Here is a 12,748-nt window from a genome sequence, read left to right as displayed (position 1 = left end):
ATAGGTCCAGAGACAAAATAGGTCCAGGACTCATAGAATAGACTGACAGATCTCAGAGAAAAGGGTGTTGGGAGGGGCAGGAAGAGATTAACTAAAGAACTTATAAGCATAGCTCATAGACACAGGCAATAGTGTGTTGAAGGCCTGGAGTGGGTTGGGGGCTGGGTAGAAGGGAGATGGGGACATCTGTATAATACTGTCAACAATAAAAAATAAATTTTAAATAAATACAAGGGAAAAGGTTAAAAAAAACAACCCAACACTCACAAGCCTTAAGTACATTAAAGACTTAAACGTGAGACCTGAAACATAAAACTCCTAGAAGAAAAAAAAGAGAAAAAAGTCTTTGACACTGGTCTTGGCAACAATTTTTTGGATGTCACACCTAATGCACAAGCAACAAAAGCAAAAACAACCAAGTGAGAGACTACATCAAAAAAGATTGTGTAAAACAAAAGAAATAATCAACTAAATGAAAATGAACCTACAGAATGGGAAAAAATATTCATAAGCCAGCCATCTGACAACGGGTTAATATCCAAAATAAGGAAGTCATACAACTCTATAGCCAAAAACATAAAAAATATCCAACTAAAAAGTAAACAAAAGAACTGAATAAACACTTTCCCAAAGACTAACATGGCCGACAGATATATGAAAAGATGCTCAATGTCACTATTCATCAGAGAAATCAAAAGCATAATGAGGTATCACCTTACACCTGCTAGAATGGCTATTATAAAAAATACAAGAGCTAATAAGGACTGGTGGGATGTGGAGTTAAGAAAACCCTTGAGCAATGTTGGTGGGACTATAAATTGGTCTGGCCACAATGGAAAACAGTCTGGATGTTCAAAATAGAACTGTAATATGATCCAGGAGTCCCACTCTGGAAATACAACCAAAGGATTCCATAAGTTTTGATATGTCAACTTGTCATATTTAATTGTCAGTTGAAAATACCTTCCCACCCTGGCCGGGTGACTCAGTTGATTGGAACATCATCCCATACACCAAAAGGTTGTAGGTTTGATTCCTGACCAGGGCACATACCTAGGTTTCGGGTTTGATTCCCAGTTGGGGATATATAGGAGGCAGTCAGTCAATGTTTCTCTCTCTGTGTCTCTCTCCCCACCCCTTTCCTTCTCTCTCTTAAAAAAATTAAAAAATAAAATAAATTAATAAACATATCCTCCGGTAAGAATTTAAAAAATAATTTATAGAGTTGTGGCAACATACCACTAATCCCATTTTGATTTATCTGACCTTCTCTCTGGTCTGGACTGTGGCCAACTTCGATCAAGTTCCGAAAAAAAACATGGAAGAATGTGTGCTCTACACGTCAAGTAGGTCAAGTTCCTTTATCCCACAATGGAAATACCCCACTGTTTATATACTGTTTCTTAAACGTTTGTCGTAGATATTGAGTTTCATTTCTTAAGATTGTACAGTATCTTGATCCTTTTTTTCCAGGGCAATAAAAGGGAGCTTTAAAACAATTTAACTCCTTTCCAGGCCATCTCAACTTACATTGCAATGTTTTCCAATATTTTATTGTTTTGACAACTTCATTGTGAGACAGTTTGTACAGAGCACTTAGACATATCTGTGTGTTTACTATTCTAGTTGTTCACCACCACTTCTTGCTCAGAACCTCCTCCTGGAATTCGTTCCTCCTCTTGAAAAAAATTCCTTACTACTTCCTTTCTTGAGGAATTATCTGCAAGTAACACCCTCATTTTTGTTTATTAATGGTTTTTTAAATGTCGTCCAATTCTTAGTAGCTTTGAGATATAATTTGTATACCAAAAATTCACCCTTCTTAGTGTGCAATTGAATGACTTTTAGTAAATTTATATACTTGTGGCAACATTACCACTAATTCCCAAACATTTTCATCGCCTCAAAAATAAACCCTATATCCCCATTTCTCCCTCCCCCCAGCCTCTGGCAACCACTGAACAGCTGTCTATGCATTTGCCTGTTCCAAACATTTCATATAATATGCAGCCTATTATAACTGGCTTCTTTCACTCAGAATGATGTTTTTGTGGTTCATCCATGTTGTAGTGTCAGCTTTATTTCTGTTTATGGCTGAATAACATTCCATTGTGGTGATGGACCACATTTTATTTATCCATTCATCCTTTGATGGACACCTGATTCTCTCCAGGTTCTGGCCACTGTGAATAGTGCTGCTATGAATATTCATATACAAGTTTACATGTGGACATATGGTTTCAATTCTCCTGCATGTACACCTCAGAGTGGAACTGCTGGATCAAATGATGATCATCACCGGCGTTCTTGAACAGTTTCACTACAGACCCAATTCTGTGTAGATAATATTTTTCTCTCAATGCTCATTGGTACTACCCTCTGCTTCGGACGTCCAGTGGTGGTTGAGAAGTTTGCTATGGTTCCTTCATTCCACTGTAGGTGGTCTCACCTTTCTCTCTGGCTGCTTTCAGAATTATTTTTGTCTTTAATGTTCTGTGTGTGTCCAGGCATGGATTTATTTTTATTTCTACTTGGAATCTATTCTGCTTCCTGAATCCTTTAAATGTTTTATTTCTACTGTTCTCTCCATTCCCTCCATCTGGGAGTCCAGATACGTGTTAAATTAGACCTTCTCCTTCCAGCATTATGACTAGTCTTTTTCTCATGTCCATCTCCTCTCTCAGGTGACTATCCACGGAAGTTGTGAGTCCTCATCTCACCATGCCCATTCCTGGAGGATGCATAGAGGCATGAAATGTAAACATGCTGTCCCCACCCCCACCTTCACCCCCCAGCATGCCCTGATGTAAACTACCCAGCCCAGGAACCCCCATGGGGTGGAGGGGGAAGAGGCATGACTATTTGGAATGGCAACTTTGAATGCTTCCCAGAAAAAGCATTGAGCATGGTCCAAATCAGTGAATATGATTTTGTTGTGAATTTCACAAACCCCACTAATGTAACTGCCAAAACCATGTGAGAGAAGCAGGCCCCACACGCTGATCACGAGTAGTGCAAACCACCTCTGTGCTTCGAACTGTTTTCTCTGCCTTTGTTTTTTGTGTTGTTGTTTTTTGTTATGTGTACACTTTTAATGGGTTTAAACATTTAGTGAATCAACAATCTTAGGCATGATTATAATGAACTCCTTAGACATTTAAAATCTGCCTTTGGCCCTGACCGGTTTGGCTCAGTGGATAGAGCATCGGCCTGCGGACTCAGGGGTCCCAGGTTCGATTCCAGTCAAGGGCATGTACCTTGGTTGCGGGCACATCCCCATTGTGGGGTGTGCAGGAGGCAGCTGATCAATGTTTCTCTCTCATTGATGTTTCTGACTCTCTATCCCTCTCCCTTCCTCTCTGTAAAAAATCAATAAAATATATAGTTTTTAAAAATCTGCCTTTGTTTTTTAACTTTAGATGATGAGGCAGGCTCCTCTGGACATGACTTGCTCTAAGAAGCCCTGGAGCTATAACTTTCTAGAGCTGGCAATGGTTGTGTCATGCAACAGGCCAGGTAACCTGCAATACTGAAGCAGGCTCCCACTGTCTCAGGGACGCCTGTGTCTGAGAGGGAGCACTCCACCGGGCAGCGCTCTGTGTATCGGGAGCTGATCTGACAGAATAAGCCACCCCTCTCCCTTTGCAAGAACCCCACAAGTACTGTCAGCACAGCGGAAAGGGCTTGTGGGTGATCCCTGAGCACCCACTAGGAGGGAGGCTTGCCTAGGCAAACCACCTCTTCAAAGGAAATAACATTAAAGCTGCTGTGGTCATAAATACATTTATTTCATTAAAAATGCTTAATTACAGTGCTGAGAGCATTCCCCCCTAGAAAAGTAGGTAAGCAATATTTCCATCAAAATGTTAGTTGTCTCTGCAAATACCTATTTTCATTTCACTGAACAGAGCACACAGCAAAAGGCTTCTGCTACTCCTTTTTTTTTCCATTTTCTTTTTTGTTATAAACACCATAGCAAATTAAAAAAGCTGTTTAAACAGAGAAAAATATTGTAGTTCTTGATTTTCTGCGTGAACTTAACGCAATCCACACTGTGCTTCCCACTCTTTCTCTAGGTACCAACAGTGGGACTCAAACGAAGGGGTCTTCTGGAGGGTTGGCGGCTGTTGTCATCTGTTATTTACTGGGACACTTTCCCCTGTGGATGAGGCTCCAGATGCATTTTAACAGAACACGTGCAGTCACCTCCATTCAAAGCCATGGGGCCAGATGCGTTGTAGAACTGGGTGGTTGGCTGGAGCCGGCGCTGAGAGCGGCGACGGCTCCACCTTGGGTCCTGTCATGGTCGGGCAGCCAGTCCTGCATCACTGGATCTGGATGGCTCCGTGCTCAAGCTGCATTTCGGGCTGCAGTGTGGGCTGCAGGGTCTCGGCCGTCTGCAAGAGGGGAGAGAGGAGGGCTTTTCTATAAAAGTGCCCACCAACTCAAGTCCAGGACACTCACTGGTCACAAAATACCAATGGTTTTCATGCACAGAGCAAACACACAGCAGAGCTGGAAGGTCCGGGTCCTAAGTGCACCCCTGCTTTGAGTGATGACTCCCAAAACCTGAGCTGCTTCGCAGCAGCTCTGATGAATCCGGGATGTGGCCCCTCCTTGTGGGACCGCCTGCTTGCTCAGGTCCTGAACGACCCTCCCACACAGCTGCAGAGATCCCTAAAGTCTGTGGTGCTTATTTCCTATTCCCACCCCCTGCTTATCACTGGGGATACTCTTGAAGTGGTTAACACATCCTTAACCTAATATATTTTCCTAGAATTTCAGTTACCATTTTGCCTTTTCTTATAAAAACTATTTCAATGTTCCAAAAAAGCATTTTAGGGGCAGCTAGCTTTCTCCCCTTAAAGACATACGTTCTAAACAATGAGTTATAGATATTAAGATATTTTTAATGCATATTTACAATGTTAAGATACATTAAAGGGAAAAATATAATCTTGGAATAAGTCACCAGTCATCCACCTAAACCATGCAGAACTGGCTCCCAGATGGAGATTTGGGGATTTTTAGGGTCCTCTAAGCTGTCTGTCAAAGGCAATGTCACAAAGACTAGACCCTCAGAGGTAGTCCCAGCTTCCCTGGCAGGAAATTTAGCTGGAGAGGCCTGGCATGGCAACTGAAGAGAGACAAAGAAAGCCACAGAGACTGGAAGGCGGAAGTCCCTGGGCATGGGGGCTAGTGCTACAACCCCTACTGCAGTTCAAGGCTGAGATTTTGAAATACTATACAAATGGCATTTAACAGTGTTTCCTTGAAGCAGAGGCCTTCCAGTCTCAGACGAAGGACTTGGCACAGGCATTGCCCGTGCTGTCTGTCTAAGAGCCCACAGAGTGGCTGGGCAAGAGCAACGACACAGACGAGGTGGGGGCTTCCCCACACATTTCTGGACGAGGGAAAGTGGACTAGACAGTGCTGGTGTCTGCAGACAGGAGAGAAGCTACAGGCTGGGGCAGTATGCATGCATCTCATTCTCTGCTCTTCTATCTGTCCTAATTGAATGGATCTTGAGACCTGCTAGGTGTGAATCGAGACAAAAAAATAATGCCAGGAAGCCAAGGTGGCAAGGGGCTAAAATGGACACAGTTTTCCGCAACTCTGAAATCTGTAATGACGACAAACCTACAACATGGAAGATGACCCACCACAGAGCCCCCCAGACCTGAAGAACACACACCGTGCCAACCTCTGCGCCGCCCAGCAGGAGTGAACTGCTTTTACACACGATCCTTTCACAACAGCGTGGGTATCAGACACCATCACCCGGCATGAGACGAGGTGGGTACACATGGGAGGTTTCTTCTAGGACAGGTTTGTTCTTAAATCACAACAGAAAACTGGTCGGGGAGAATTCCTCTCCCCACAAGCGCACATCCTTCACCGGCTCCAGGCCATGCCTCATCCCTCTCCACAATGGAAGGGCCTCTATGGTCACTGCTCTGAGGAAGCCCAACACCACTCAGGGTGGGAAGTGCCTGGGCTGTGGGAGCGGCTGGAGGGGTCTGGTGGGGGGTGAGGCGCACACCTTCTTTAGGACACACCTTCCCAAACTCTGGGCCAACTGGGGCCTCATTGTGAGTCGGGAGAATAAGAATTTAAGTCCTCAGAGGACTGAGTTCACTGAGCTGGCACCTGGTCAGCAGGGTCACCATGGGCAACCTACTTGGTTCCATTCCTCAGCAACCACCTCACGAGGCTGCAAGAAAACCAAATGAGAACTTCCTTTCCTCCTAGGGCAATAGAGAGCACATGACACCTAGCACAGTGCAGAGCAGAGTGCAGGAGGGAAGAGGGACCGCCCGGAAATGCGGGGCTTTAATTTTAAATGTCAAAGGCTGACGGCATCGAGACACAAGAGGCTCAGCAAAAAGGAGAGGAGCAGACCCAGAGAGGACAGCAGACCATGCAGAAGGCAGACAGGAGCCAATACCTAGCAGGCTGGAAAAGAACATCCACAGGTCCTGTGGGCAGGAAGCTCTGAGGCCTCCCAGGCCAAGGCTGCCCAGACACATGCCCCCTGCCTCCCCATGGCCAAGCACCTACATCACAATGGCATTTGTCTTATCTCAGCAGTAAAGTTAGTGATTTAACCCCACGGCCTGTGAGGTCTGAGAATGCAGGCCACCGGCTTCTCTGTGCCCTTCACAGCAGCCTTGGCCTTGTTCCCACGACTCACTGCCCTCTCAGGACCAATCCTGTGGTCATTCTCAAGAAATAGGAATATGCACTGACTTTAGAACTGGTTGTTCTAAACACAACCAACCAACCACACAGAATCACTCACACTGTCCCCTAAAGGGGATCAGGCTGTCAGGCTTATGCGAGCTCTCCCAACTAGATTAGGGGGTGAGAGGCAGGCCTGGGTCCCCTGCAACCAGGGTGACTCTAGAGAAGCCACAATGCTTGCTCCACTGAGCACACTCACCGAGGGGCAGCTCCAAGAACACTTCAAATATCTAAAGAAGCGACTCACTCATCTGACATTTCAGAAAGTGTCCAAACGGAGCGTGAAAGCCGGTTTCCAGTGCTCCCAGGAAGCATGGATAAGGGCAGCTTAAGCGGAGATCCAGCAAAGCCAGATGCCGAGAGGCTTCCGTGGAAGCTCGTCGGTGCTCAAGCAGACATGCCGAACAAGCACATAGCAAACACAGGTGGACCTTACAAATGCAGAGTTCTCGCCAAGGCTGTCAGACTGCTATGCTAGAAGTATGGTGTGGGAAGCTGGAAACCTGGCCATATGGTGCTCCCAGGACCAAGTGCAGGCACCACAGCTAGCCGGGCCATCCTACATTTCCACCCTAAAGCAGCGGGCTGCTCAGAGGGAAGTGCCCCAAAAACCTGCCCCTGGGAAAAAGGTGAAGGCTGAGGGCTGCGCCCGCAGGAGTGCCGACCCCTGGGCCCTGGGCCCTGGGCCGGGTGCCGCCCACACAGAGGAGCAGCGAAGTCTCAGGTCAACGGGAACCTCTCACTTTTGAAGGAGAATTGACCAGAATTTATTTTTTGCTTCTGAGTTTATAGACAAACATTTGCACAAGACAAAATAGCTCAAGAATCAGTTTAAGACTAGCACCTGGGTTGAGTTCTAACTTCTCACCTTCCTCCCGGAAGAACGTCAGAAGTAGAAATAACCAAGCTGTGTTCATACCTACAGAAGACCCAGGACTTGTCCACAGAGACCCACCTGAGCTGCCGTAGTGTGGTCAGTCACTGGCGCCAGCTGGACGTACTGGACCTGGATGTCACTGCCCTGGAGAGGTGACCCATCCATGCCTGTGGCAGTGGGGTCTGAGGAGGCCACGGCTATCAGCTGGGCCCCCTGAAGCACCTGGAGGGACAAAGCAGAGACCGTTAGCACCATCACGGTACAAGGGCAGAGTGAAAGCCATTCATGCAGACTCCACGTGACGGCATGGACCAAGGAAGACGACCCAGCACTGCACTCCACACTGTGGGGTCCGCCTGCCCGCAAATCATCTGGAGTAACGTATGTGTGTGTAGAGAGCATGTGTGAATGTATGTGTGTGTGATCAGGCTGTTCCACATCTGCAAGGGACCTCCCTCAAACATCCACATTTCAGAAAGATGGCTTTTTAAGCCTTATAGGAAAAAAGCAACCAGCTCAGGTTTCTGAAGAGTGTGGGACGTGGCCAAAGGCATGCCTGAGAGCACTGGGATGGAGAGAAAGTGGGACATGGAGCAGGAGATAAAGCACATGAATACCTTGGGAAATCACTGTGGTTCTAGGTTCATGGGAGGGAGACATGAGGGCAGCCAGGAGGGACAGGAAAGGCAGCAGGTTCTCCACCCGCAGGGAGGACACATTCCTCGGCTCTTCCTGGAGCCCCTGGAGCATTTGCAAGTCAGGGGAGATGAAGAAGTGCCCCCCCAACCCCACCCCAAGAATTGACCATCGAATTTAAGAAATAGCAGAAACATGGGTGTGAGTTACAACACCCAATGCTCCAGATGGAGCCAAGAAGACCTCTGTGTGAGGAGCGGGCGGTTTGGAAGAGAAGACACTGATGAAGGATAGCGGTAGAACTCCCGGCGGGGGGCGGGGGAGACCAAGTTCCAGAGACAAATCACCATCACCAACGCACGTGCCCCATGACAACCAGGGACAGCACCTGGACTGTGCCTGGAGGTGGGAGCCAGGTGAGGGCCCAGAGACAGGGTCTGGGTAACCCTACCACTCATGAGCACGTGCTCTAGCAGCCGGAAGATAAGCTGGTGCCTTGACCTCCCGAAGGCCAGGATGGGGAGGTGGTAAAGGAGGTCTCTGAGGCCAGGATGGGGAGGTGGTAAAGGAGGTCTCTGAGGCTTTATATTCATGACAGTGAAATGCCATAGCTGTGAGATTATATGCCTATGGCACCACCTTCCAGGGTCACTTGTGGGCCATTCATAGTGGGGCAACAATGACCACAATTCCCAGCCAGCCCACTACCTCCTGCAACAGCATAAGAGCTAAGGAAGAAGGTGTGGATCCGCAGAGAAAAGAGGGATTGCCCACTCTGGGAAAGGTGGACTCGGAGTCCTTATGAAAATAGAGTCTGTGGTTTTAAAATATCATTCTAGTTTTTGATAAACAAGAGTTCTATTTCTTTAACAAGGAACTCATAAAGGAAAAACTGGTAAACTCCATTTTTAGAATAAAAGATGACAGAAGGTTGTTAACTACTTTTCGTTTCTTCAGAAACCACAGTTTCACATTCTAACACCAGCCAGCTATGTTGGGAGGATACTGCCCCCAAGATGCACACCTCCTTCTCCCCGGACCCGCAGGTGTGTGCCCTGATACTCGCAGAGGCACTCTACAGACGGATTGAGCTGGTCATTTCAAGATGGGGAGAATGCCCTTGAGTATCAGGTGGGCCCAATGTCACATGGGTGTCTTGAAAGCAGAGACTTTCCCAGCTGCAGAGAGGCAGAGGGATGCCACATGCGAAGAGTCACTGGCCATGGTTGGCTTGGAAGATGAGGAAGGGGCCACGAGCCAAGGACTGCGGAGTCCTCTCGAAGCTGGAAAAGAAGCCTCCAAAGGAACCAGCCCTGCGACACCTGGCTTTAGCCCAAGGAGACCATGTTGGACTTCTGCCTTCCAGTCTACACAGCAGCCACAGGATATTCACAACCACACTCGCCATTTCCGAAACTGCCTTCTTCGAGCACAGGAACTTGCTTCTGGATCCCCAAAGGGCTGAGCTGACAACAATGGCTCTTACTTAAAACACTACTCATTTCCATTATAAACTGTTTGCACTAATGAGTTTTTGAAAGGTTAAAAAATAAAATTGGAGAAAACTGAAGTCTCCTCTAAGAATTCACATTTTCTTTTCCCCAGCACTTACTCTCCTTCAGATCTTTCATGATCAGAAAACAGGGCACGGTTCTGTCCAGTTCCATAGCTCTCCTTCCCCATCACCAGGGAGGCTGCCACCCTTCCCCCTCCCCCCATGATCCATAGAGTGGAGCAGTCAAAGGCAGCAGTTGGTGTGGCGGCAGCTGGTGTGGCCACAGTCCACCTGAGGAGCCAGCTCTGCCTGGGAGCAGTCAGGAGACAGCAGAGCTTGGGGACATCCCCTCAGCACACCCACAGCCCTCGGTTCTCAAAGCTGAGAACCCAAGTCCCCTCTGCATGGCCCAGAGGGCCTCCGCTGGGCATCAGTCTCCTTGTGGCTTAGGAAAGCATCACTGTTTTTTAAGAAAGAGCAACAAGATCTAGGCGGGCTCCCTAGGTCCCTCCAGCAAGCATCCCTATATGCTCTTTACTCCACAAACTCCCAACACGAACAGGTCAAAGGACTCTAATCAAGAAACACTAGCTGGGACCTGAAGAAAGGGAGACACAAAGCTGTGTTTAGTCATGGAAGTGTTTTAGGAGCCTCTGTTCCTCAGAGGGTTCGGCAGTGGCTAGCTTGTGTTTCATCCCTTTGCCTCTTTTTGGAGGTGGACCACCAGTTCCTTCTCTCCACAGGTTGCTTTGCCCTGGTCTGTAAGTCTGAAGTTAATGACTGAACCACTCTGTTTCATCTTTCCTCGTTGCCCACCTTCACAACATTTCTCAAATTGTCATCTTTGTGCTACTTAATGTATAGCTACGTTTTTAGGAATCTGGAGATTCAAAACCTCTAGCTCAGCAGAGGAGCCCCTGCAGAAACACTGACTAGACCAGGGGTGGGCAAACTTTTTGACTCGAGGGCCACAATGGGTTCTTAAACTGGACCGGAGGGCCGGAACAAAAGCATGGATGGAGTGTTTGTGTGAACTAATATAAATTCAAAGTAAACATCATTACATAAAAGGGTACGGTCTTTTTTTTTTTAGTTTTATTCATTTCAAACGGGCCGGATCCGGCCCGCGGGCCGTAGTTTGCCCACAGGTGAACTAGACAATGTGTCATTAGTTGACCCCGTGTCCCACAAGACCTTATTTCCAGTCTAAGACAACACAGCTGCGAGTGGGAGACCTGCTGGTTGGGAGCCTGGCACAGTACTTGTGGCATCTGCACTACATCTCTTAGTGAGCAGACTCACTCCTGACTTACAGGCATCTGTGAATTTTTTATGAAGCAGTCCCATGCAGGAATGTCCACGCAATGTTCTTGCTTACCAGCCCTCATGTCCCCCCAGTGTGGCACCTCATGTCTAATTGGCACAATCAAGTGTGGTTTATTCCCAGTGGCAAAGCTGAGGAAAAAGTAATGTGGGCAACAACATCCCACCAAGTGGAGGTTTGTGTTTCAGGTCAGAGGTCGTGCCAGGCAATAATACTGTTCCACAACAGCTAGGAAAATCAAAATGGGGAAAAGATGAAAGGTAAGAGACCTGGTAGGAAATCCTCCAAACCACACAGCCACCTGCCCTTTTGGTGGGTGAAAGCGAGAGAGGGTACAGACTGCGATGCCATGGCTGCCCTAACTCAGCACTGATTTCTAGATCCTGGACTGAACTTTAAAAATCTAAGCAATGTTTTCAAATACTAAGCTAAAATGTTAGGTATTTTAATGTAGTTACAGTTTATAATTGATGTATATTTTAAAGATCCCTTAACAAGTGAATTTAAGGTCAAATCATATAACAATTTTTAAAGGAAACTTAAGAAATCATGGAACTTATTTCCGAGAAGGTTCTGCCTGTACTCTGGTTTTGGCAATGAGCCACAACCCTCTACAAATGGAAGGCATTTTACGGTATCCTAAGATAGATTTTCCCCTGTCAGCATTGCCAATCAAGGGACTTCTCACATGATCTACACAGCTGATTAAATCTTAAGAATTATGTCAGAAATCTCAGAATCTAAGTGTGCAGAATTATAATAGTGAAGATAGGCACATTACCAGCCTGGCTGGTAAATGAAAATAAAAATAGGAAAATGTTCTCCATTGGGAATTCATTCAAAATACTATGCCTTTTAAACATTTCCACATTGGTTTGGTTTTGCTCAGTGATCAGAAATGAGTTAAACATTTAAAGTGCAAACTACTGGAGGAAAAGACCTTCAGCCACTTAGTTATCATTCTTCCCCTGCTCGTACTCCAGACCCTGCAGAGAAACTTGCCCAGGGGACTTCCACCACGTGAGGCCTCGGCGGAAGCCCTGCTGCTCAGCTCCAACACCTTGACTCCAGCATTGGGAGAGGGTGGGTGGCCTAGCACCTAAGCCTGCCTCCTGCTCCTCTCACCACAGCCCCATCAGCGGCACAAAGCTGGCCTGGATGAATTCCCACTCATTTCCCAAAAATGAGCTTTCAGCTCCTTCTTCATTCTTCCTGCTCATTTTCTGTTCGGTACCTTTTCCAAACAGGCTCTGGAATGTAGAAAGATCTAACTGGAATGCAGTGAGCTTCCAGGCCAGTAGCCAGAGGCAGCACCTCCCGGCTGCCAGCCACTGTGAGCCTGCGGCTGCACTTACTGTGGGGCTCCCCGAAGGGCAGCACATCGTCCGTGAGGCACTCATGGGTGGGGTGCAGGCATGAGCCGTACCCCAGCTTCATTTAGAGGGTTCCTCTACATTTCTGAAGCACAGCCAATTATTTTCCAAAAGAAAATAGCCCAGGGCACGGATATAAAGCAGCCTACTAAGGGGATCCTGGACCTAAGAGCACTGTTTTGTGGAGCACACACATCTGGTTTTCCTCTCTATATTGCCAATTCTGAAACTATTTAATATCCAAATGAGATAATGCCAAGGCTGGTGCAGAACCAAAAATAAATGCAAGAAGCCCAAGG

At 47.0% G+C, this 12,748-nt stretch overlaps 1 protein-coding gene across 17 annotated transcripts in view; it reads right to left on the bottom strand.

Annotated features, from left to right (window-relative positions):
* Window positions 1-12,748, bottom strand: part of BANP (BTG3 associated nuclear protein) — a 140,948-nt gene that overhangs the window by 18,382 nt on the left and 109,818 nt on the right. For 16 of the 17 annotated variants that reach the window (XM_006097337.3, XM_023761084.1, XM_023761086.1 and 13 more), the window contains 2 exons: window positions 7,700-7,843; window positions 3,768-4,397 (listed from right to left, as the gene is read on the bottom strand). In XM_006097337.3, coding sequence (XP_006097399.1) covers window positions 4,326-4,397; window positions 7,700-7,843 — 216 coding nt within the window. In that variant the 3' untranslated portion in view covers window positions 3,768-4,325. Of the gene's footprint in view, window positions 1-3,767; window positions 4,398-7,699; window positions 7,844-12,748 lie in introns of those variants that run through there. The other variant, XM_023761090.1, reaches the window with a different exon arrangement.

Source organism: Myotis lucifugus, unplaced genomic scaffold (assembly GCF_000147115.1).
Source record: "Myotis lucifugus unplaced genomic scaffold, Myoluc2.0 scaffold_198, whole genome shotgun sequence".
Classification (NCBI taxonomy): Eukaryota; Metazoa; Chordata; class Mammalia; order Chiroptera; family Vespertilionidae; genus Myotis; species Myotis lucifugus.
The sequence above is the reverse complement of the archived record's forward strand: the minus strand, read 5'-3'. Positions and strand labels throughout refer to the sequence as shown.